The sequence below is a fragment of the Acipenser ruthenus genome, chromosome 24, assembly GCF_902713425.1.
Source record: "Acipenser ruthenus chromosome 24, fAciRut3.2 maternal haplotype, whole genome shotgun sequence".
In the NCBI taxonomy this organism is placed as follows: Eukaryota; Metazoa; Chordata; class Actinopteri; order Acipenseriformes; family Acipenseridae; genus Acipenser; species Acipenser ruthenus.
Window position 1 is genome coordinate 12356793 of NC_081212.1, and position 26310 is coordinate 12383102.

Genomic DNA, 26310 nt, shown 5'->3' on the forward strand with positions numbered 1-26310 from the left:
TTGTGTCATGCCAGGGCGTGGCGTGTCGTGTCAGGACATGCCGTGTCATTATGCCGGGTCATCGTGTCGTGTCATTGTGTCAGGTCATCGTGCCGTGTCAGGGCGTGCCATGTCATTGTGTCACGTCATCATGTCGTGTCAGGGCGTGCCGTGTCAGGGAGTGGCGTGTCATTGTGTCACGTCATCGTGTCGTGTCAGGTCATCGTGTCGTGTCAGGTCATCGGGTCGTGTCGGGGCATGCCGTGTCGTGTCAGGGCGTGCCGTGTCACGTCATCGTGTCAGTGTGTCATGTCATTGTGTCATATCAGGTCATCGTGTCGGGACATGCCGTGTCACTGTGTCAGGTCATCGTGTCGTGTCAGGGCGTGCCGTGTCACGTCATCGTGTCAGGGTGTGCCATGTCATTGTGTCATGTCAGGTCATCGTGTCGTGTCAGGGCATGCCGTGTCACTGTGTCAGGTCATCGTGTCGTGTCAGGGCGTGCCGTGTCACGTCATCGTGTCAGGGTGTGCCATGTCATTGTGTCATGTCAGGTCATCGTGTCGTGTCAGGTCGTGCCGTGTCACTGTGTCAGGTCATCGTGTCGTGTCAGTGCGTGCCGTGTCATTGTGTCACGTCATCGTGTCGGGGCGTGCCGTGTCGTGTCAGGTCATTGTGTCGTGCCAGGGCGTGCCGTGTCATTGTGTCAGGTCATCGTGTCATGTCAGGTCGTGCCGTGTCTTTGTGTCAGGTCATCGTGTCGTGCCAGGGCTTGCCGTGTCACGTCATCATGTCAGGGGGTGCCATGTCATTGTGTCAGGTCATCGTGTTGTGTCAGGGCGTGCCGTGTCATTGTGTCAGGTCATCGTGTCGTCTCAGGGCGAGCCATGTCATTGTTTCAGGTCATCGTGTCGTCTCGGGGCGTGCCGTGTCTGTGTCAGGTCATCGTGTCGGGTCATGCTGTGTGATTATGTCAGATTATCGTGTCGTGTCAGGTCGTGCCGTGTCACTGTGTCAAGTCATCGTGTCGTGTCAGTGCGTGCTGTGTCATTGTGTCACGTCATCGTGTCAGGGCGTGCCGTGTCCTTGTGTCAGGTCATCGTGTCGTGCCAGGGCGTGCCGTGTCAGGGAGTGCCGTGTCATTGTGTCAGGTCATCGTGTCATGTCAGGTCGTGCCGTGTCTTTGTGTCAGGTCATCGTGTCGTGCCAGGGCTTGCCGTGTCACGTCATCATGTCAGGGTGTGCCATATCATTGCGTCAGGTCAGGGGGTGCCATGTCATTGTGTCAGGTCATCGTGTTGTGTCAGGGCGTGCCGTGTCATTGTGTCAGGTCATCGTGTCGTCTCAGGGCGAGCCATGTCATTGTTTCAGGTCATCGTGTCGTCTCGGGGCGTGCCGTGTCTGTGTCAGGTCATCGTGTCGTGTCAGGTCATGCTGTGTGATTATGTCAGATTATCGTGTCGTGTCAGGTCGTGCCGTGTCACTGTGTCAAGTCATCGTGTCGTGTCAGTGCGTGCTGTGTCATTGTGTCACGTCATTGTGTCAGGTCATCGTGTCATGTCAGGTTGTGCCGTGTCTTTGTGCCAGGTCAATTGTGCTATGACACAATGTCGTGTCAGGTCATCGTGCTGTGTCAGGCCAATCATGCCGTGTCAGGTCATCGTGTCGCGTCATGCCATGTCGGGTCATGTCATCGTGTCGTGTCTAAATCAGGTATGGTTATGGAAGGCACATAGTTATTGACCAAAAAGCAAAACTGTAGTTCATTTTCATTTTGGGGTTTCTGGCTTTTTTCTTTCCTCCAGCAGGTGGATGATACTTTATAAATACACCCAAAGTGTACAAGGCAGAATACATGGACATAAAAGGCCATCAAAGTTTTATTCCAAGCACTTTGACGTAAAAAGAAAACAATTTTAGAGGTATACAGTATAGGGTTGGCATTCCGCTCTGAAGGCCAGCGTTTACTGGGGGTGGAAATATCGTGTGCATAATAGAATGTGGGGCAGTATTAAGGAGCTGAGCGAGCTGGATAATTACGGAGTTATTGGACTTCTGGGATTGCAATGGTTTTTTTCCACCCAAGTATGATTTGATTTATTAAAAGGAATGTGGTATTCATGAAATTCATAACAGTAGTCTCAACCACTGCCATATCATACTGTTGAGAAAATACATTCTCCATGCTGTTGAAGCACTGATAGTTCAAAATACTGGACCTTGCCTTCTTTGTTGAAAGTGATGTGTAGTGGTATACACTGGGATGACATTTAAGGACAAATTCACACCACAGTTCTGCAACATTTAAAATGTACATCTGACAGGGTTCGCAAGGTCCAGTAATTTATAATCAAGTCCTTGTGTTGAAGTAAATACATTAAGAATATGACATTAAAATCCACAAGTGTCAGGCAGTACTGGAGCTGCCAGACATCTCATTACATAGAACCTTTAACTGCCTTATTCAAGCACTTCTACACAAGTCTGTCCACTGGTCCAGTAGGGTGCAAACCTGCGGACTCAGGGCCTTGCCCCAAAAATCTGATACGCCACTCAAACCAATGTATCCTTTATTTAATCACACATTTTGGAAAAACATGATTAAAGCTTTAGGGTCCACTGTATACCTTATTCCAATTCATCTTTTTTATTCGGTAAAGAAATATTACAAATACTATTTTCATTGAAGAGAATATCAAAAGGAAATCCTCATTTTCGCAAGTGTCTGGCATCCAAACCCTGATTAACTTGCCTCTCACCACACTGGAGGGCCTCCGACTTCCTCAAAAGTGCCCCGGCTCCCACCGGGGAAGCAACTCATTCTCCACGAAGCAGAACAAGCAAGGGAAAGCACTTTGAGCTATCAGGGAGGGGCGCTCATTGCATTCTGCATCCAAAACGAGCACAGTAACAGAAACCTTTAGATGACACTGCACAACAGAGCTGCCCAACTGTGCCAAACAGGACAACAAATACACAAAATAACAAAGCTAACGTAGCTGGCTAAATGCAACAGCGCAGCAGGTAACAAACCCAATACTTGAGATCTGAATATTTCATTTTAATATAAACAAATGTGAACTAGTTACGCTGTTCTTGCCCTCAGCCAGCAACATGAACGGAGTGTATCAGAGGAGTTCTTCACAGACCTTAAGACTCCTCATATCGGTGCTGAGACAAACACTGGATCTGTGAAAAACAAAAACAATCCTATTTTTTAACCTTATGCATGCCAACAGTAGTAGCTGGAAAATCTCAGTACAACTGAACCTACTAAATTATCTTTGAAATTTGTTTTTCTTCAAACAGAATACAATAACAATAACAAAATGCCGATGTAGTCACTTGATAAACAGTGACATGACCACTGTGGCCTTAAATTGAACGTTCATGAAAAAAATCCAGATTTGTCCCATGAGCACTACCTCCTATGTAATGGAAATGGTCTGGATCCAGTTTCATTTTTAAACCTCTTTAGGGGGGTGCGGATATCAGCACTGGCCCCTGAAATAAGACATTTGAATCCACTGTGGAATAAAAGGTGGTTTTGGGCGTGTACTGACATTACTGAATCATGACCGCAGTAACATACAGTTCACAATCCGCCAAGCCCAAAGACAACCTAATCAGGCTTTTCATGCTACATTTTAATCTGCCATCTGGACTGAATTGAAAGACATCTGAAATCCTGTTTGATCCATCAGTATCATAAGTACAAAATCAAAAACTGGTCTGAATTGGAACCGTCAATCCAATTTGAAAAGAAGAAAGCATGGACCATGTAGATAAACAGGCGATTGTATAGTGGAAAAAGATTTGATGCACTTCCCAGCCGGTTCTGTGGTGCAGATGGAAATGTAGCCTCAGTCTCTCAGTGCCCTGTCTGATTGGGACCTTGCAGGCCCTGTAACACTGTCCAAAGGCAATCAGCAGGGCACAACACAGAAAGTTCGACTGCAGGGCTGCCCTCTCACCCGTTCCTTTGCTGTGATACTGGGGGCTGAAGAAACTGATGGGCCAGTGCAGTCCCAATGGATGGCCACTTGGATCGTCTGTGTGTGTCCCTTTTCAAAAGCAAAAAAAAAAAAAACACCAATCCCAGGAAAATCCACTTTACAGGCCGCTTTTAAAATAGTTTGGGGATCTCCATTAGTTTCATGTTTTATACTGTGATGGAGAGGCTATCCCAGTAGCTTTGTGGTCCATTGTGCGTGAATGTGTGCATCGGACAACACTGCCAAAAGGCAATGATGACAGGTGCAGTTATGCTTTCGCAGTCATGAAGTGGTTTTGTCTTACAAAACACACTCATTTATATCTGGCACTTAACAGTTCCAATTTAAACACATCCCCAGTATGGATCAGTCCTATTGATAAATCTCATCTGTTTCAACACAGATTATGGAAAGATCCTCTAAGTAAACCCCTTATTACTTCTGTATCCTTGCCCTTTTTTGCACAAGCACGCCACCATGCACCATTATATATGGAATGCAAACTGGATCTTCAACACTGCTGTTTGTTCCCTACACAAATAAACGTGACTACCTTTCAATAAGACCAGACCCCATACCTGAAGAGACGAGGCTAACATTCGTTAGGGTGTTGAAACATAATGGAGACTGCTCTCCTTCAATGGCTTTTTCACACATTCATTTAGTCCATACAGCAGGTGCCTTAGATGTAGTACCATATAAATTATTACTGAATGTTTGAAATTATTTTAATAATTACCTACGGTACTGCAAGATCTGTTCATCAGAAAAATAAATAGATCCCTAGACATTGATGAAGGCATTAGCTGAAATAGATCCCTACAGATTGATGAAGGCATTAGCTGAAATAGATCCCTAGACACTGATGAAGGCATTAGTTGAAATAGATCCCTAGACACTGAAGGAGGCATTAGCTGAAACGTTTGTCTACTTTGTTTCTTGAAAGTTTTCCCTTGAAGTGTCATAATAGAACAGCACAGTGCCCTACTGCCTGCATATTGGAAGCACATGTCCCTTAAACAGAGGTCTGTGACTAAGTACCGAATGTGATTGATCTTAGATCCCAGTGCACTGTTCACTGTATTAGATGTGTTGGAGCTCAGATACCCTGCTACTGAGCTATGTATAATAAATTGTCTCAAGTTATTTTAGGAAGATGTGTAGGTTCTGCCAGTAAGATACTCTTCACTAAGTTAAGGCTCAAGCCAGTTGTTTAAAGACAGCCATTACGGTGATGCAATAGGTGACCCAGGTGGAATTTAGCAGGCAGGCAGTAGTTATAAGTTGAAGGGTCCCAGAACACCTGCCAGCGTTTACATGAAACACTTTATTCTACCTTTGCTCCATCCTGTTTTGTCTTGATATTTTTATCACAGATCAAGGGTCATAAATCTGTGGAACAAAACCCAGCAGATTTCTCGATTTTCACTCTGGAAAGAGGGTTTGTCTTATCTATTGAGTTCATGTTCCCACAACACACAACCCATTCCAATCACAGCACCATCCTTCAGGGATCATGGTTTATGACACGAGTAAGGGAATACAAATATAAAAACTAAATCAGGATTATGTTAAATACATTGAGTTTCTTGGAACCACTGCAGTAGCGCCTTAAAGTTTATTTTAAGGACATTCCATATCAAAGAGTGCTGGATGTACTTCCTAACAGACACTTGGTACAATAAGCCCAGTCAAGTGCTCTGGTCCCTCATTCTCAAATGGCACTGGTTCATATCATTATCTTCAATTGGTAATAATTGTCATTTTGTTCACTGTTTCCATTAGCATTAAAAATGTGTACCAGCAACGTAATGAAGAGATATCTTAGAATGGCGATTTTTACTATGCAGGAGGACATACCTTTGCTTTTTGCTTTGAATTATGTTTATTAAATGGAGCTTTGGCAGCATGTGTTATGCCTGACATGGATTGAATTAATTCTGCACAATCCTTCATACTGCACTATCGTTACATCAATATGTGCTTTGTAGAGATGAAACAAATTGTATTAGGGAATCACTGTACATTCCACAGTATTAATCTGGGTATGGAAGAAAAAAAAAATACAGGGACTCTACAAACAGCAGCACTTGAAAGATTAATATGATCTATGTGCCACGATACCACAAGTCAGCACAAAAAAAAGCCTGTCATCAGTGCTCTTACATATCACACAAACGCAAGTCAGTCTGTATCAGAGGGAATTTAGAGGATTTTTAAACCTCTCAGGGCTAGTTCCTAAAGAAAGCAGAAAATGATCCGTTTTGCTTATAAAAGGTACCATGAAATGTTCCTGTCTAACAGGGAGAGCTATAAACAGCAATGCCAAGAACCGTTCAGCAGGCCAGTGTCTCTCCCTCGCTCCCCATATTCTGAAGTAATGTGGGCGTCAAGAATCAGAAGAACATCTGAGCAGCGCATTGTAGCCTAGCAGGTCACAGCACACTCGTTTATAACACTGCCCAGGGTCACAGCAAACTCGCTTATAACACTGCCCAGGGTCACAGCACACTCGCTTATAACACTGCCTAGGGTCACAGCACACTCGATTCAGAGATTGCAGTGATTGAAAGTGATCCTATTCTTTGCTGTTTAGGCTTCTTGTTCTGACTAAAACATTTCATAGTACCTATATAGCAAATATGCCATGTCAGAATCAGTGAACCAGTGCCAGGGCTGGGGGAAAACATTCCTACATGAATACACTGAGTAACAACCATGTCTGTTGAAGACTCCAGCGCTGTGTAGGGTGGATGGAATACAGCTTCCAGTGCACTGAAACAATACTTTTGCTATTTGTTTTTCAGCCTATTCAAGTTCCAACATCTTCCCTCACCTCTCCATAGCATCATTTCACTTTCAGACTAACAAAAAAAATATATATATATAAAGTCCCCATTTAAACTTGAGTGCAAGTAGTCCTTTCTAATCACCTGCCTCAGTCATGCCTTCACAACATAACAACTGTAACTAGTGTTTGCTGCATTAATGCTCAAACAGCTTAATAGTCTTTCTATAAATGCAATTCCTTTTCATCCTTGCTCCTTTTGATGGCACACATTAACAGGGCTAGAATCTCGAGAGAACGGCTCAACAAAACCCTTTGCTTAATCTCCATCTGAGCATGGCAGAGACCATGGAGACAGTTTCAATGCTGGAGACAAACTTTCAACATCTTTCTTTCTGGTTGTTTTGAAGGCCGTTTATTGATCTGGCCGCTGTCCCGTTGGAAAGCAGAGGGCTGGGGAAGGCCAGGACGGTGCTAGGCGGAGTGTAAGGGGATGCTGAACTTGCAGCCGAAGGGGGAGTGGTAGTTGATGCCGACCTCCTGAAAGATGTGGCGAGGGATGCCGATGTCACAGAGGTAGACGCGGCCCGCGCTTTCGGCAAGGGGCAAGGGCAGGCCGAGACACAGGGACCACTTGGCATCCACGACCTGCTCTCGTGTGTTCACTGGCGGATCGATGCTCAGCACTGGAGCACGGTTCTGATTGGCCCAGTCCACGGCCGCCCGATACCACGCCTGGTCTTGCAGGAAGGCGTTCTCGTGGCAGTCCAGGCAGTTTATTACCAGGTCCACTGGGCTATCTGGCAAATCTACAGGGGAAAATCAAAAATAAAACAGTGAACTCACAGTTAAAAGTCACGTGGCATTAACACTTTATTGTCACAGGCAAATAATATCCTACATATATTTTATCTGTTGTAGCATTGCTATAATACCGCTTTTACACTGTAGAACGAAGCCACGCCGGGTTTAGGAGGAGCCAAGATGTTTTACCACTGCAGAGACCGAGCCGTGCTACTGAAAATGGGTTATTTCCCTATGGCTTTGTGCACTTGGAATTGGAATTGATTAAAAGGCAATGGGAAATGGAGATGGAATTGACCCCAACCTTGTTTGCAATGTTTTGCATGTGCAGAATTTAAAGACTGAAATGGAAAAAAGAATATTGAGAATTAATGGAAACTGGAAAGAGGTAAAAACACTGAAGAGCCTACTAACACAGAATCTTGCTCGGAGAAGGGAAATCTGAGCGCTGAAAACCAGAAAACAGCCTTTTCCCTAATGGTATATAGGCTGGTGAACTCTGTCTTTTTTTTATAAAAGACCCCATTCTTTTTTTATTATATTTTTGATCTCTGTAGTTTAAAATTCAAATTCATAAAGCTTATGCCAGCTCTTCCTGCATTGTTCCAGCCACTCCAATGTTGCTTTGGCCTTGTGCTTGGGATCATTGTCCTGCTGAAAGGTGAATTTCCTCCCAAGCTTCAGTTTTTTAGCGGACTGAAGCAGGTTCTCTTGCAGTATTTCCCTGTATTTTGCTCCATCCATTCTTCCTTCAATTTTAACAAGATGCCCAGTCCCTGCTGATGACAAGCATCCCCACAGCATGATGCTGCCACCACCATACTTCACTGTAGGGATGGTGTGTCTTGAGGCATGGGCAGTGTTAGGTTTGTGCCACACACAGCGCTTTGAGTTTTGGCCAGAAAGCTCTATCTTGGTCTCATCTGACCACAAAACCTTTTCCCACATCGCAGCTTGGTCACTCTCATGCTTTCTGGCAAACTCCAGATGTACTTTCAGATGGTACTTTTTGAGTAACAGCTTCTTTCTTGCCACCCTCCCATACAGGCCAGTGTTATGCAGAGCTCTTGATATGGTTGACTGGTGCACCATTACTCCACTCCCAGCCAGTGAACTCTGTAGCTCCTTCAAAGTGATTGTTGGCCTCTCTGTGGCTTCTCTCACAAGTCTCCTTGTTTGTGCGCTGAGTTTTGAGGGACGGCCTTTTCTTGGCAGTGCCTGGGTGGTGTAGACAACGTACGATAAAAAAAGGTAAGGTTATCGATTTCTCATGCTTGCTTCTTTCAAACTCTCCATGACATATGTAATCAGATTTTGTCTTAAATTAGATTTCCTGACTGAAGTGTACTGACTGACAGAATGTAATGATAAAAACCATTAACCCCGCCCCTGGCCCTGCTCAGCTCGGAGTTAGATACAGATGTGTTGCACGGCCAGAGTTTCACGGTTTGGTTCTCACTCGGATAGACAAATAGCCAGTGGAAAAGCACCCATACCGTAAGGGCCTGGGGCCCTCGCAGCTTGGATGTGCCAGTGGTAAAGAGGGATCAGTGTACTTGGGAGGGAGAGGGGAAGGGTAGGGACCTACAATCTGGAAAACTAAATGACAAACATGGAAGTTAGACGTAGGGCTGAAGGGTTACTCATACAGCACCCAGTCCTGGCTTTCAGAACTCACCTTGTTTAAATGCACTAGTTTGTTAGAAATGACCAGGTGCCAGGAATTTTAGCAATCAGGCTGATCGCATTTGTCATCACAGCATGAATGAGTTTCACCTAACACCAGATAGGTCTACAAAAGCAATTTGTATTACCAATTCTTGTTGACAACTGAATTGATGTTGCTAAATGTGTCACGCCACCCTGGGATTTATTTTTTATATATATATATATATATATATATATATATATATATATATATAACCAATCAAACCTGAAGTAATCGGGAGCGACCCCAGCAGAGTTCACAGCATATTTTCACGTGAACAATGCAGGAAGAGCCGACATAAGCATTATGAATGTGAATTTTAAACTACAGAGAGCAAAAACCAAAAATAAAAAAAGAATGCAGTCTTTTATAAAAAGAGTTCACCAGCCTATATACCATTAGGAAAAAGGCTGTTTTCTGGTTTTTAGCGCTCTTCTCAGATTTCCCTTCTCCTAGCAAGATTTAGTAGGCTCTTCAGTGTTTTTACCTCAGTTTCCAGTTTCCATGAATTCTCAATATTATTTTTTCCATTTCAGTCTTTAAATTCTGCACATGCAAAACATCGCAAACAGGGTTGGGGTCAATTCCATCTCCATTTTCCATTCCCTTTTAATCAATTCCAATTCCAAGCGCACAAAGCTATAGGGAAAGAACCCATTTTCAGGAGTCTGATTGTTTAAAGTCCCAGCTCCTGGTCATTTAAATTTACACTTAATGGATTCTGGGTGCAGGACTCAAACTTCTAACTCTGGCTGATAGTCATTTTTTTTATACCAGCAGGTGGCAATATTGCATTACATGTTTCAAAGCAGTTTTCAGCAACTGCACAATTGATATACTGGATTTGAAGAGCCACCAGCGTTACTCAAAGGGAAATGGAACTACTCAGCGTAACTTGGCAGTCAGCCAGTGAAGGGATTCCATTCCCTGGTTAAAAGAGCAGAGGAACAACTCTGCCTGAGCACACAGGACAAGTCTACACTGCTCTATAACACACAGCCCCATCTAGCTTCCAGACTCAAATATTAGATATGCCCTTATTATGTCCTCTTTATAGGAAGTAGGCATGCTCAATCACCCAAGCTGCCCCGCTCGGAGACCATGTGTAACTAAGCCTACAATCTCCACCAAGCCCCTTAAGATCCTTTTCGCCTAATTGCCCGATGCTGCCCCAGTACCTTTCACACTGGAGACCTGCTTGCCGCCAGTCTTGCTGAAGAGCATTAGCTCGTTGGTGATGGACTCCAGCATCTTGACGAAGTTGGGCAGGAAGAGGATGACATGGACCTCGTGGTTGGCGAGGTGGCGTCCGCAGCTGATGCCCTGAGCGCCCTGCACGTGGGGGCCACACAGCAAGGCCACCGTGGGGCGCTGGTGCACATTCTTAGGGGTGAGCCTTAAAAAAAGAATATTTAAATTAACAGGTTAGTACATAATCTGCCACATCAATTTAATGGGAGTGATACAAGCCTTATTAGCAACATTATTATGGCTGTGTTGAAGATCGTTAAGTTATTATCATAACCCTGGTTTCCTGAAACAGAAACATAACCATTACCTTCGAAAGACCCAAAACCTGAATAAGATATATCAAAGCTGCTCGACGAGCCTGAGACGTGGACATGGCCCGTCCCCGAGGACGTAAAAGCACTGCAGTCACAGAACTCAACGGCATCTTTCCGTAAGGCTGCTGCAATCATGGACGCAGCGATCTTGAAGGTTAATGGTTACATTTATATTTCAGGGAACCAGGGTTCTGACAATAACCTAATGTTCCCTATCAAGCACAAAATGTAACCATTACCGTATGGGTGAGTATATCAAAGCTGTCACAAGGGCAATATTGCAGAATGACTGGAATGCTACAGGCTAAACAGAGGCTGCCTTGTGTGTTACAATACGGAACCCCAGTAACAAGTAGCGAGGACTAAAAAATTGAGGAAGAAACTCACCTCTATGTCTCTACTGTAAGTGTCGACTGAGAAGCTGCCCTTAACACTCTAGTTCCAAAACCAGGGTTTTGAGGATCCACGACATTAAATCTGTAGAACCTAATAAAGGTATGGGAGTAAGCCTACACCGCTGCATAGCAAATATCTGCGACAGATGCACCCTGGAATAAAGCCCACGAAGTAGCCATGCCCCTGGTGGGCCGAGTTTTTCTGGAGGGGGCAAGTTGGCAAGCTCATAAACAGTCTTGACTGTGTCTGCTATCCACTCAGACAGCTGCTGCTTAGACAGGGCTTGACCATGGGACCTCGCCCCATAGCAGACAAATTGTTCGGACTGCCTCCAACTTTTTGTCTTGTCAACCGCAGGGGACGTGCTGTCTGACTCCACGTCCTCAGACGGGAACATCAGCTCCTGTTCGCCCACCTTATCAGAGGCACCGATGGACAGTATGTCCTCCTGTTGCCAATCTGAGCTTGTAGCACCCTGAGCCCCAAGGGGACATGCAGGGCAGGCGGTGCCGAACGTTCACTCAGTAATTCTGTGAGAACCGTTCCTTGGTGGGAAACAGCTGCCCAGAGCTTTTCCATCTGCTCCGATTCCACCGACCGCTTGGAACGGCGACTCGTCTTCCTCGTGGGAGGAGAAGGAGAAGCAGAAGAAGAGGAAGAAGAAGAGGTAGAGGAAGAGGAAGATGAGAAAGACCATGAAGACAGTTTCCTGTGTGGGCTACTTTCCCGTGTGCATCAACCGGTGTCCCTTGACACAGAGCCATGGGGTGTGGAATAAAAGCGTGTATACAGGCCAACATGCCTGGTATACAGGTCACGTGGGATGTTGACTTTCAATCCACGCCCACTATAGCGCTTCAGTGCCGGCCTAGCATTTCACTTGAAACAACCTTAGGTCACACTTTTTTGTTTCTAAATAAAAAGAAATAATAAAATCAAATCATATTACGATTAAATGCTAAATACATAATTTAATCAATAGTTTTTTTTTATTTCTAAACACCTGCGATGTTGACACGCCAACTTTCTTTGCAACAGCAGCCTGAGAAACCACAGAAGACTCCAGCGCCTTCAAGGTTTACGCAATTTACGCAAGTCACAGTGTAATCACATACTCACTGCACTGTGCTACGCGTACCTGTCCTGCTCTCAAAAGTGATCTCTGTTCATCATTTGAAAATACTGTATCCCAATTTTTAAAAAAAAGTGACGTCCCAATTAAACGACATAAATAGCATTGGGAAGAGCCGCCTCCCAGAGTTGTATGCCATTTAAAGCAGAAATCCTGATTATCAGTATCCTGATTAGGCGTCGCCAACTGTATCGTTGGAGAGGTTGCAAGCAACCACAACCGAAGCAATTATCTTGGTCCTACACAGTGCTGCTGAGCCCAGCAGCCGCTGGCGCTACACGTGTGCTCACAGCACCACGCTGCAGACGGGCTACGCTTAGTCTCTGTGAAAACAGAAAAAAACTAATTCAAAGAAATACAGCAATTGTAACAATTGCATAAAATATACAAACTGCCTAAGCCAAAACGAGAAATAAATAACTCCAGCCGGGGGCAGAGGACAAAGTCAGCCAACTTGTGTTGCTGGATCCATGGGAAGTCCGCAGTGGGACGTAACAAACACCAGGCTGTAGTGCACAAATACGCAGAATTAGTAAAAACTAATAAAGCGGCTGTTTTAATATTGTCGAGCAGCTTTGATATATCTTATTCAGATTTCGAAGGTAAGCACCCATATGGTAATGGCTACATTTTGTACTTGAAAGGGAACTTTTAGTTATGCTCTTGCTTTGTTTATTTCATGCAGTTACAGCACTGTATGGCTGCAGTTTCCTCAAGCACCAATGTGTTCCAAAGGAAAGTTAAGAACATGGCTTGAATGCCTTGGTTATCACTGCAGCAAGTGTCACATTTGAAAACAGGCTAGTAGAGTGGCTTAAGCGCTCCAAGGAGCCTTCGTCATCAACACTAGAAAGTGGCAATTCAATGAACTCTTTGTGTGTGTTAGAAAACCTGGGGAAAGTATTCTCTGTATGGATATAACTAGGGGAACAACTATTCTCTGTGTGGATAGAAACGGCTGCTTTATCTCCTGTCAGTATTTAAATAAAACCTGACAATAAATAAATAAATAAATAAATAAATAAATAAGCACAGTGCTCCCAAGGAGCAGAGACACTATCGCTCCCTCCTCCACTGGAGCACGACATTTGTCCAACAGGACACTATTGTTTAAATGTAATCTGATTAACTCTGTTGTTCACTTCCCAGGCGTTGTTTAATTAAGGGTGCTCAGATTAACATGTGTGATCAACCAGGGGCTGACAGCAATGAAGCCTGAAATCAGGGCTGGTACAGCACAGCACAGTGCTTATGGAGACTGAGCGGTCTAGCCACACAAAATAAATGTATAAAATAATACCTATAGTATTATAGAAAAAAAAGCAGACCCAGATTGTTGTCTGAAGAAAGTTAGCTTGCAGGTGTAGCCGACAGTTAACTTGGTCTCATAGAAGCTCAACGGCAGCTTCAGCCTCTTGTTGCCATCGGTTCTGTTTCTTAGGTAAATGCCCACCTCTGTTTAAACAGATTGACACCCAACACAAATATTAATTAAAGTGTGCAAATTGGTTTGAATTGAGGCTTCATGTGACAAGGTGATGTATTGTTGGAAGATTGTTGCCTTGGGCTGAATGAATGAATGAATGAATGAATGAATGAATGAATGCCCGGGTGTCTTTCACAGAGTGGGTGTCTGTCCCATAGTTAGTAATAAACAGCCCCACACCAGTGCTGATGCAGAGTGTTTTATTGCTCTGTACACTAGTGGGCTCATACTTGCTAGCTCCGCAGTCTCAGCGATTCAATACCTAGATCCATAGCAGTAAGGAGCACAGGCAACACACCAAGTCTATTTAACAGAGTTTGAGTTCTCTGTTAAATAGCTGCCATTCATTTTCTGAGCACAAAGCACTGATTGAGGGTTTCGAGGCATCCGAACATCAGAATCTACGCAATACAAAACGCTGAGAATTGGGTGTGCATATTGGAAGGGACGGATCCGAATGGAGAATGTGTGCTGCACGAGTTGCACCTGAAGTAGTTGGCAGGAGAAAGCTTGGGAACAACAGTTCAAAGGAAAACAGATGGACCAGTTCTATTGCATGCCACTCTGATGACTGTGTCCGTCACTGTGGTTTGTGCAGTGCTGAGGTTCTGTGAAGCAGTTCCCTCACTGATCTTACCGGTTGGGACCCCCCAGCAGGGTCAGAGCCATCTGACTGGCGCACACACCCGCCATCTCCAGCCTCCGCTCCAGCGTGAGCCCGTGCCGCTCCGCCACACACAGCAGCTTCTTGAGCAGCTCATAGGAGATACTGGGAACCACCAGGCCAGCGTCTGAAAGGGACACAGAGTTGAAGTATTGAGCAACCAGGGTCATGAGTGTGGGCTTTTGGGTGAAACAACTGTCCCCTAGTCTCTGAAATATCCACTGGGCCCCACTGACTCTCAGCTTTAACCAACTCTAGGCTCTGTGACATAATAAGGTGTGTAATATCTAAGTACATATACAAGACTGGTTCTGTATTTTATCAGTGTGGTGTATAAAAAAAATGAAAGCCAGGTCTATTTTGAATGGATAACTTTGTATAAGTGATTATGATCTTTGTTGTGACTATCATAATGCAGATGCAAAAAACAAAAAAAAAAGCTTTAAAATACTTGGGTAACCACTGTTTTTCTGAATGGACTCAACGCAGTTGTACAGAACTCACCCATCTAGCCCTGCTAAAGCAGCTGTCACTGTACCAATCAGGGGTAAGTAAAGCAAGGTGTTTTCTCCCTGTTCTTTGGTACATGTGTCGCTGAGATCTGGGAGCTTTGTTCCAACACAGAGGAGGGAGTATAAGCTATGCCTGCAGCACCGAAACTCCCTTGCTGTTTACACAAACAAAGGTTTCATTCTTAAAGGAAAAAAAAGGAAATGCTAAAAGTACATGCCTAGCCCCAGGCCAGCTTTCGTGTTGAAGGAGCTGCTGGATCTTTGCAGGCCCTTCCTCTCACCTGCAGGGTAAGAGCACTAACAAACACTGTCACTTCTAGAATGTATCACAGCCTGATTTGTGTGTCATATCAATATATGTAGGGAGTACTAGGCGTATTGTTTTGTTCTGTTCCCCTCGTTGACTGTGCACTTCTGTGTCTTGGTCCGCCTCTCAAGTTGTCAGGATGTAAACTCATGCACAGGTCCTAACGAGTCCCTGTCTGCTGCTGCCACGAGCAAGACCTGCTGCTTCTCTACAGCAGGCTTGGTTACCACGCAACGTTGAACCGCCTTGAAGCCGAGCTTTGCTGAACAGCTCGTATGTCTCAGACACAATCTTTGTGGTTCTCATAAGCAGCGCACTGAGCAGGGTTCAAGCCAGCGCTGTTGAGTGTAACGGGCCGTTATGTTGTTACCTGGAAAAATGACGTTTTTTTTCAGTGTGCGCAACAGCCAAATAATAATAATAATAATCCTGTGAAACATTGTTGATTATTCCTTTATGTGAGAAATTGGTTTGCTTAAAATACTTTTTTCAGCTCTCAATACTCTTCAATGGGTTGGTTGCGACAGCATGTTCTTTAGTTTGGTGCGTGTAACGTATGCAACACGGAGACGAGACTGAACTTCACTGAACTTTATTAGCACATTCCCCCGTTGACGGATGACACTAGATCGTGGATGCGCCCCCGATACACAGCTCTGTAACAACCAACACCACTGCAGATCTTTATCATTACACCAGAACTACGTTCCCTCTCAGACTTTCATTTAGTTTGCCTCTGTGGCTAAAGTAACAACATTTTTTAGCCACGCTGGAAAAACTTTAGCCATTTAACAATACTATAAACAAGTTATAAACATACTTTTTCAGCAAGGCAAAAACATGTGTATTTTATTTAAAAACACATAGACATTTAACTGCCCGCCCCTACCATTTACAATACACAAATATTATATTTAAATTGCACTATTACTGATTCCCACTTAATAAATGCCAAACTTAGTCGCACGTGAAAAAAACATCATTACAGATTTCCTAAATTCTGAATAGGTTTGCCGAGATATTCATGTACTGCATAATCCTTTACATTATTCTGACATAACTTAGCTGTGATTTTTTGAAGCTGCGTCTTTCTGGCTTGCCGTCTGTGAAAATGTTCTTTCGGGACCAGAGGGTATGTTTGAAACCATGACTGCTTCACCTCCCTGTGACTAGTATCACGGTCATATTTTAGTTGTGTGTACATGGGTGACTGGTGTTCCTTGGGCTACATCTTTCGGAACATGATTCTGGTAATTGGTCTGTACAATTTTTTTATAACATTTTTTTCCCCCGTTTGGATGCCATGTGTTTTTTTTTTTTTTATTGTTTTTAATTAATTTTTTTATTTATAAAAGCAGCACCGTCCGTTGACTGTTTCTAATTAGAGCGTCTGTCCTCCCGCCAAACACAACGTTTGTGGCATCCATATGTTATGTGATCAAGCTAAAGGGCTTTCATTGGGCAAAATGAAATCAAACTAAATAGTCTGTATTGATTCATCTACCAGCACACGTTGAATGTGCTGGCAGTCTTACACAAGTACATTTTTCAAAGCCTTTGCCACCGTGGTGAACTTTGGGAAAAATAGTTGAGCCACAAGGAAAAACATTTCGCTGTGGCGAGCAGCTAGCGGGAACGTAGCATCAGGGCCGGCGTTAGTCTAACCCCCCCCCCCCCCCAAACAAAAATAAACGTAAAGGGTACTACTGCTTTTACTACCAATAAACTACAAATAAAAACTTAATCATTATCAACAACTACTATTACTACTAATAATAATAATATACAGCACAACACAAACATGCATTTCTTAAGAATATTAAAAGGTGATAAACTTACCCCAATCACCTACTAGAAGCGGACCGTCCTTACTTTAGCAGAGGCAAAGTCTTCAATTATTTTGGAGAAGTCCAACTTCCGACAAATGTCATGTTCGATGGCAATCTCAGCCAGACCATTCAGGCAGTCCTGTGACATTGTATTCCGCAAGTAAGTCTTCAATAACTTCAAAACGCGAGAAGCGTCTCTCCCGATGCCACAGTTATAGGTACACTCAAAAGCAGATGCAATGCGATGCTGAGGTTTGGGTACAGATCCAACAGCTTTTCAGCGTAAATGTAGTTTAACATCTCCAGGGGTTAATTATTGATGTCACCCATTTCGTGCGACAAATGTTGGCAACTTTTATATAGCCTTCCCTATCTCGCTGGTGCTAAAAAGAAAACCAAACAAACTGTAAAAAAAAATCCAGCTGAGAAAACCTCTCGTTCAGGCTCGTTACGGCGGCATCAATTAGAGGAAAAAAGAAATCTCGCTTTAAGCTCTCCTCGAGTGTTGGCGACCTCGTCTGGACATTCATAAATCAAACATTGATTTCTTCTTTTGTCTTCTCTGTTCAGGAAATGTTAGTTTAATCCCGATCTGTTCTGCGATTCCCGTGCAGATGTGTGAGCTGATGCAAACCCATTTTCTCTGAAATCTTGCAGAAATGTTAGCACTGCCTGAATTTCGTTAAGAGCTTCCATCCCTACAGTGGGAGTCAAAGAGTTTGCTTGTGCGACTGATATGAAACAAAACATTGTGCCATACAACAATGCACACTATGAAGTGTCCTGAAGATATCTCTTGTGGAAGGCTTCATGCCTCAGCGGCAAAAATACGCTGTAACACCCCAAAAAATGTCACAGACAGCACCAATGATTTTGCAGCATCCAATATGACCAGATTCAGGCTGTGGCTGCTACCATGAACAGAGCCTTTTTGTTAATGTCTTGCACTCTTTTTTGTACACCCTGCTTTTTGCCTTTCATATTGTTTCCATTAGCTCTGTCCTCTGCAGTCATTAACATTAATTCCCAGGTTCTCGAGGTGTCCTAAAAAAGTATCACATAGTGCCTCACCAGTGTGTCCTCAACAGCAAGAAATCCAGTAAAATGTTCTGTAACTGAAGCACCAACAGATAGCTCACAGCTGACACAGTGTGGCTAGTGTCAGGTGTGCTGTCCATTATCACACCAAAATATTTTGCATAATGAACCCTTTCGGCAATGAAATGAAGGATGTGCTTTCCCATTCTAGCAATCAATTCGTTTTGGATATTGAGGTAATAATCTGCGATTTCTCTTTTCTCAATTTGCCTCAGGTGCTCGTTCATTACGGGGTCAAATTTTGCCAGAAGTTCAACTTGACCAAGGAAATTTTAATTGCTAGGATCATGTAGTTTTTCTGTAGTTCCACAAAAGTCCAGATTCCACTCTGCCAAATGACAAACTATGTTAACAATTCTCGTTAGAACAGATCTCGAATAATTCCTTTCCATATCGATTAACTCCATGTTGATACTGTCCACAGTTTTATTCTCACCAATTCCTGTTTTCAGACTACGCCACACCTCCATGCAGCGCAAATGTGCAGATGAGGGTTCATGTTCTTTGAGGCTTGAATGAGGGCACTTCCACACATTGAAGCCATCCTTCGAAATAGTATTATCCCGTTTTCCAAAAAGAGCACAACAAAACCAAAATATTTTATCTGCCGACTCGAAATACACAAGCCACAATCTGGAGAACTTTGTCGCCATTTTTAAGATGAATATAATAGCTCTCCTTTGTAAAGCGTCGGGGAACTGTATCATTATTTTGGGGAAATTCGATATCCGAATTTGTTTCGGACCTGTTTTGACTATTTCACATCTTTGGGTCATCGACTCACCTCGCGGGTCCTGTGTTTCCTCAATATCCTCTGATCCAGCCTCAACAGTTTTCCCAGTCTCAGCTACCTCCTCGAAATTCAAAGCTGACGGAGGACTAGACGTTGAACTTTCCCCAACACGTTCTGTCTGAGCTTCTTCTTGTGTGAAAAATGTTGTCAATTTAGGATATGTTCCCAAACATTCATAAGCTCGTCTTTTGAGCACAGTCATTTAATTCACTATAGTGATTAAATGATAGCTTCGCTGGGAGCCCGCCCCCCCGCCCCCCAATACTCCAATATTAAGTCATATTTTAATCTTGGTTTGTTATTCAAAGCGCATACCATATAGATCCACTTAAATACAATCAAACAATGGCAAACATAAAAGCATAAAGGAGGAGTGTAAATTAGCACTAAAATGTAATCTATTTTAATAGCATAAAAAAACATTGTCGATTTTACAACGTACCATTTCTCCAGAAGCTCCATAAAAAGTGTGTGTATCCAACTTCGAAAAAACATTAAAAAACAACTCTATTTAAATTAAACTTAAAACACAGTGACAAGACTACATTTTTAGTTTCATTCACTTGTATATTGTTGGCAGGAAACAACACATGTCCAGAACCAAAAACCTTTATTTTTTTTTTCATTAAAAATCAAAGCCGTTGTCTGATACTAGTTCCCAGCATCCCTCTCTTTCACAGCAGCGCTTGCACATTCACGTGAAAAAATAAAGACTTCATTTCCCAGCGTTCCTCTCTTTACGGCTTCTCGGTTCAGCCCGCTTGAATAACTAAAAGCTGTTCTGTAATTGCAGATGTCCTGTTGAACACACACAATAAAATGTACAAATAAAAAGGTGTACTCACTTTGTAACAGACATTATTCGCTGTTCTTTTTATAAATAAATAAATAAATAAATAAATAGTAGCTACATGTTTTTCTTTTCCAATGTGTTACAGTGTTTTACTGTGGCGTGAATGGAGCCGTGAGGTGCCTTAACCACACAGGCTATTCACTTTACTGAAATAATGTACAGTAAGTACTAAGACTAGGGCCCTATGGAATTCGTGTTATTTTGCTCTGATTCCAATTTGTTTTTTTGATTTCCGTTTTTACCGTTTAAAAAAAAATGTAATTAGGTTAATTTTAAATTAACTTATGCACACCGCAGGCAAGGTGAACAACACAAAACCGTAAACCTACAGGCTTCTACTTTTTCCATTTGGTTTGCGTTCGTCTTCATTGGATTAAGAATTATTTTATCTAATTGTATTGAAAAATAGTATTGTTAACTTTAAAAACGGGTTGTATTTTTTTTTTAGTGCAGTGTGGGGCGATCCAAAGCAAACAGATAGGCGTGTTTCATAACTTTTGGTTTTAAACTTGATCAATTCTGTATTACTGCTATGCCCATGGTTTCACTACCATAAATCTTCTGTGTGAACATTGGGATCGTACTGTTCAAAGTGACTGCTGTAATAGCGATAAAAATAGTCTGCAATGTTGTCTAATTCTTTAAGTCCTTAAAAAGGTTTCTATTTATTTTCCATGATTGCATTTATTTAACGCACTCGAACGGTGAATTATTTTCACTGATTCAGCCCTTCTCGTTGTTTATCCCTTACAGAATACCCCGCCTCATTTATAACAGCTACAGAACCCACCCACCCCACCCATTCCTCCACTTTTGAAACCAAAGTTACGCCACGGCCTGTACTAACCATTAGTTGCACATTTTCCCTTCAAATATGTAAATCTCAAGCCTAATGTTCTACTGCCAAATGCATTTTTTTCGTACAGCACTTAATTCCACATTAATATTCTTTTGATTCTGTCCGTGCTCTCGTTAACACGGACTCCATAGAAAAAAGGCAATGCGATGGAGATACACAATAACACAAGCTGGTCTGTCCTTAATTTATGCACGACGTATTTAGAGTGATCACGTGGAAGAACAGGTCAGATTTCCTTAAAGGGGAAATGCTTAGAAAGGGAAACATATCTTTGCGGAAAATATGCAAAAATAATTTGATAATATATTTTACTGTTAAGTTGCGTTTAAACGTATAATACAAATTTTAAAACGAAAACATTTTTAATCCACATTTACCATTTAAACGTTTAAACCCTTACAGCCCATCGTCATCCTATGATGCAGACTCTGCATCTACCTACTGACAACCATAGATATAGAAGATTATATGCTGACAACTACTTCCACAAAGCGGAAGCATGTGCATGACTTGTCCTGCCTCGCCTGCAGGGGGTTGCGGTGATCGCTGTTTCTCCGCCCCCCCCCCCCCCCCCCCAGAGGTTTTAAATTACCCGACCTGGGTTTCTTTTTACTACCCGGGTTTGATTATTAATTTTAGAATTTAAAGCAAATGTAGAAAATATTTCAATGCAGTTATGAGCGCTGGTCTCTGGCAACGTTAATAAAACAAGCTTTGCATGAAGCCTTTTCTCAACTGACAGGGTATCAAGGTTTTACAGAAAACAATAACAGCGGCAAGTACACCTCAATAATAATAACCGCGGCGACTATTCTTCTCAGGAACTAAATCGTTAAGAACACAACAACATCCTGTTGGGTTCAGGTCAGTGATAACAAACCCATATAACCGTGTGGCTTCAATACCAGGCCCATAGTCAGCTATGAAGCACAAGCCTCGGATAAAATCATAGTAACAATTATTTATTTAGGCTCTTACACGTTGTTCAGTTGTTTTGCCGCGAAATAAAATGCATGTCATCCCTTGTGTGCACACATTAATTCCCAAGTCCCGCTGATAGCCTCTGCTGTGCTCTTCAAAAATGTTTCCTGTCATTGCAGACTACAGCGACACTGCACGACTCAGGTCATACCACCATAGCCAGTTAAATGTGTTCGAATGGCTTCCAAACAACCAAGGATGATTGACTTTTTTTTTACAAGGTGCGGCAAAGTACTGTAATAATGTTGACTAAAGAAGTAGATATCAGCCTAATAAGGAATACATTCCGGCAGCCCACAGTTTAGCGAATCCAGCTTATTATTCCAATGCTAAATCGTTAGTGGAAGTGGCTTGTAAACTGCAGTTTAGCGGACCCAGTTTATGCAAATGTTAACAGCTCTAACAATAGTTTAATTGTGAATATTATTAGATGATTTCAGGTAGACACTGTAACTCACTATACATGAATGTCCCGGTGATTTATCATGGCTGGCTACGGCCCTAGAACGCTTTATCTACAGTGACTACACTGATATAGTTTCTTCCCAAAAAGATCAAATATGTAGCCTTTATTTAAAAATAAACAAACAAATAAATACAGTATTGTGAGCTGTGTTAATGAAGTAGATTAACAAAGAAAAGAACATGCACTCCAAAATGCATAGGTACAAAATGAAATCAGTATGAGAAAAACATTACTCGCACACTTACGAACTGTTTACCTATCTTGTTTTAGTCGGATCTAATTTTACTGTATTTTCAGTTGAAGTACGGTATTTATTTATTTAAATACCAGACAAAAAGTGAAACGTTTGCAAAAATGTATCATTCACTTTCAAATACTTAAGCCTGATCGAGACCCTTAGAGTACAAACAGAATGAAAAGCGGGCAGTAACCGAGTCAATTTGAGAGTGACACCAAACCAATGAACGAGGAACAGGTTCTGGCAAATATGGATTCATTTTCACTCGTTAGCCTGACCTCTTCCACCTCACTCGTGGCTCAGGTTTGCTCCACCCCTTGTGCAGGTCAAGAGGCAAAGGATAGCTCATAAAATAAATGTGATACTTTCAGTTGGGTCATGGCATATTCCCTATCAATCTTACATGACACATGCAGAACAATTATTTCTTTCAAGGTCACTTTGTAAACCATGAACCGGTAACAAAGAGAAATTATAAAAATAAATCACCGTGGGAACAAACAGGTGATTTTACAGGAACAAGCCTGTCATTTCTCCAGCCTCCTTGTATTACCTGTACTTAACATTGCAAAAATGTACTTCATGTCGTCCCAGTAGGACAACTTTAAAACAGATCCCTCCCAGACGAAACCACACTACAGTAAACACCAGACCTCTCTCTCTCTCACTTGTCCCATGACATTAGTGTCTATCGTTGGTCAGTGCAGTCCTTATGTACACTGCCCCCCCACCCTCTTTTTTCAAAGAGTTAGCACCTCTGTTTGTTTAAGCTCCACCTCAAAAGAAGTTTATACCTCATTGCGGTTGCCAAGAAACCTCAGAACACTTCTCACAAAGGGCTGCCCAGAGCGCATTCCCCTGAGAAACAGTCCCACAGGGCTCTGTCAATAAGGCACCAGGGCTGAACTACGCGAGATAAAACAACCAGTTCACTGCTTCCCAGCACCCTGCCAATCCCTCAGCTCTAACCACAGCCCACACTGCCTCCCATTCCCTCAGCTCTAACCATAGACCACATTGCCTCCCATTCCCTCAGCTCTAACCAAAGACCACACTGCCAATCCATCAGCTCTAACCATAGCCCACACTGCCTCCCGTTCCCTCAGCCCTAACCATAGACCACACTGCCTCCCATTCCCTCAGCTCTAACCATAGCCCACACTGCCTCCCATTCCCTCAGCTCTAACCACAAGACTACACTGCCTCCCATTCCCTCAGCTCTAACCACAAGACTACACTGCCTCCCATTCCCTCAGCTCTAACCATAGACCACATTGCCTCCCATTCCCTCAGCTCTAACCATAGCCCACACTGCCAATCCCTCAGCTCTAACCATAGACCACACTGCCTCCCATTCTCTCAGCTCTAACCATAGACCACATTGCCTCCCATTCCCTCAGCTCTAACCATAGACCACACTGCCTTCTATTCTCTCAGCTCTAACCATAGACCACACTGCCAATCCCTCAGCTCTAACCATAGACCACACTGCCTCCCATTCCCTCAGCTCTAACCATAGCCCACACTGCCTCCCATTCCCTCAGCTCTAACCAAAGACCACACTGCCAATCCCTCAGCTCTAACCATAGACCACACTGCATCCCATTCCCTCAGCTCTAACCATAGCCCACACTGCCTCCCATTCCCTCAGCTCTAACCATAGCCCACACTGCCTTCTATTCTCTCAGCTCTAACCATAGACCACACTGCCAATCCCTCAGCTCTAACCATAGACCACACTACCTCCCATTCCCTCAGCTCTAACCATAGCCCACACTGCCTCCCATTCCCTCAGCTCTAACCAAAGACCACACTGCCAATCCCTCAGCTCTAACCATAGACCACACTGCCTCCCATTCCCTCAGCTCTAACCATAGCCCACACTGCCTCCCATTCCCTCAGCTCTAACCATAGCCCACACTGCCTCCCATTCCCTCAGCTCTAACCACAAGACTACACTGCCTCCCATTCCCTCAGCTCTAACCATAGCCCACACTGCCTCCCATTCCCTCAGCTCTAACCACAAGACTACACTGCCTCCCATTCCCTCAGCTCTAACCATAGACCACATTGCCTCCCATTCCCTCAGCTCTAACCAAAGACCACACTGCCATTCCCTCAGCTCTAACCATAGACCACACTGCCTTCTATTCTCTCAGCTCTAACCATAGCCCACGCTGCCACCCATTCCCTCAGCTCTAACCATAGACCACACTGCCTCCCATTCCCTCAGCTCTAACCATAGCCCACGCTGCCACCCATTCCCTCAGCTCTAACCATAGACCACACTGCCTCCCATTCTCTCAGCTCTAACCATAGACCACATTGCCTCCCATTCCCTCAGCTCTAACCATAGACCACACTGCCTTCTATTCTCTCAGCTCTAACCATAGACCACACTGCCAATCCCTCAGCTCTAACCATAGACCACACTGCCTCCCATTCCCTCAGCTCTAACCATAGCCCACACTGCCTCCCATTCCCTCAGCTCTAACCAAAGACCACACTGCCAATCCCTCAGCTCTAACCATAGACCACACTGCATCCCATTCCCTCAGCTCTAACCATAGCCCACACTGCCTCCCATTCCCTCAGCTCTAACCATAGCCCACACTGCCTCCCATTCCCTCAGCTCTAACCACAAGACTACACTGCCTCCCATTCCCTCAGCTCTAACCATAGACCACATTGCCTCCCATTCCCTCAGCTCTAACCATAGACCACACTGCCTTCTATTCTCTCAGCTCTAACCATAGACCACACTGCCAATCCCTCAGCTCTAACCATAGACCACACTACCTCCCATTCCCTCAGCTCTAACCATAGCCCACACTGCCTCCCATTCCCTCAGCTCTAACCAAAGACCACACTGCCAATCCCTCAGCTCTAACCATAGACCACACTACCTCCCATTCCCTCAGCTCTAACCATAGCCCACACTGCCTCCCATTCCCTCAGCTCTAACCATAGCCCACACTGCCTCCCATTCCCTCAGCTCTAACCACAAGACTACACTGCCTCCCATTCCCTCAGCTCTAACCATAGCCCACACTGCCTCCCATTCCCTCAGCTCTAACCATAGCCCACACTGCCTCCCATTCCCTCAGCTCTAACCACAAGACTACACTGCCTCCCATTCCCTCAGCTCTAACCATAGACCACATTGCCTCCCATTCCCTCAGCTCTAACCACAAGACTACACTCCCTCCCATTCCCTCAGCTCTAACCATAGACCACATTGCCTCCCATTCCCTCAGCTCTAACCAAAGACCACACTGCCATTCCCTCAGCTCTAACCATAGACCACACTGCCTTCTATTCTCTCAGCTCTATCCATAGCCCACGCTGCCACCCATTCCCTCAGCTCTAACCATAGACCACACTGCCTCCCATTCCCTCAGCTCTAACCATAGCCCACGCTGCCACCCATTCCCTCAGCTCTAACCATAGACCACACTGCCTCCCATTCCCTCAGCTCTAACCATAGACCACACTGCCTCCCATTCCCTCAGCTGTAACCATAGATCACACTCTCTCCCATTCCCTCAGCTCTAACCACAAGACTACACTGCCTCCCATTCCCTCAGCTCTAACCACAAGACTACACTGCCTCCCATTCCCTCAGCTCTAACCACAAGACTACATTGCCAGTTAACAGCTCTAACTACAAGACTACACTACCTCCCAGTTCCTCTGCTCAACCACTAGACCACATTGCCTCCCATTCCCTCAGCTCTAACCATAGCCCACACTGCCTCCCATTCCCTCAGCCCTCCACTTGCAGGGGAAGGTAAATGCCTTGTATACACCCATTACTGTCACACAATTGTAAGAAGACCAGAGTCAAGCATTGTGCA

The 26310-nt window shown here is 43.9% G+C and overlaps 1 protein-coding gene across 2 annotated transcripts in view; it reads right to left on the reverse strand.

The window, feature by feature from the left end:
* Nucleotides 1-2532: 2532 nt before the first annotated feature.
* Nucleotides 2533-26310, reverse strand: part of LOC117971998 (enhancer of mRNA-decapping protein 3-like) — a 55892-nt gene continuing 32114 nt past the window's right edge. For both annotated transcript variants that reach the window (XM_058998389.1, XM_058998388.1), the window contains exons 5-7: nucleotides 14491-14644; nucleotides 10453-10670; nucleotides 2533-7571 (exon numbers count right to left, since the gene is read on the reverse strand). In XM_058998389.1, coding sequence (XP_058854372.1) covers nucleotides 7237-7571; nucleotides 10453-10670; nucleotides 14491-14644 — 707 coding nt within the window. In that variant the 3' untranslated portion in view covers nucleotides 2533-7236. The remainder of the gene's footprint in view (nucleotides 7572-10452; nucleotides 10671-14490; nucleotides 14645-26310) is intronic.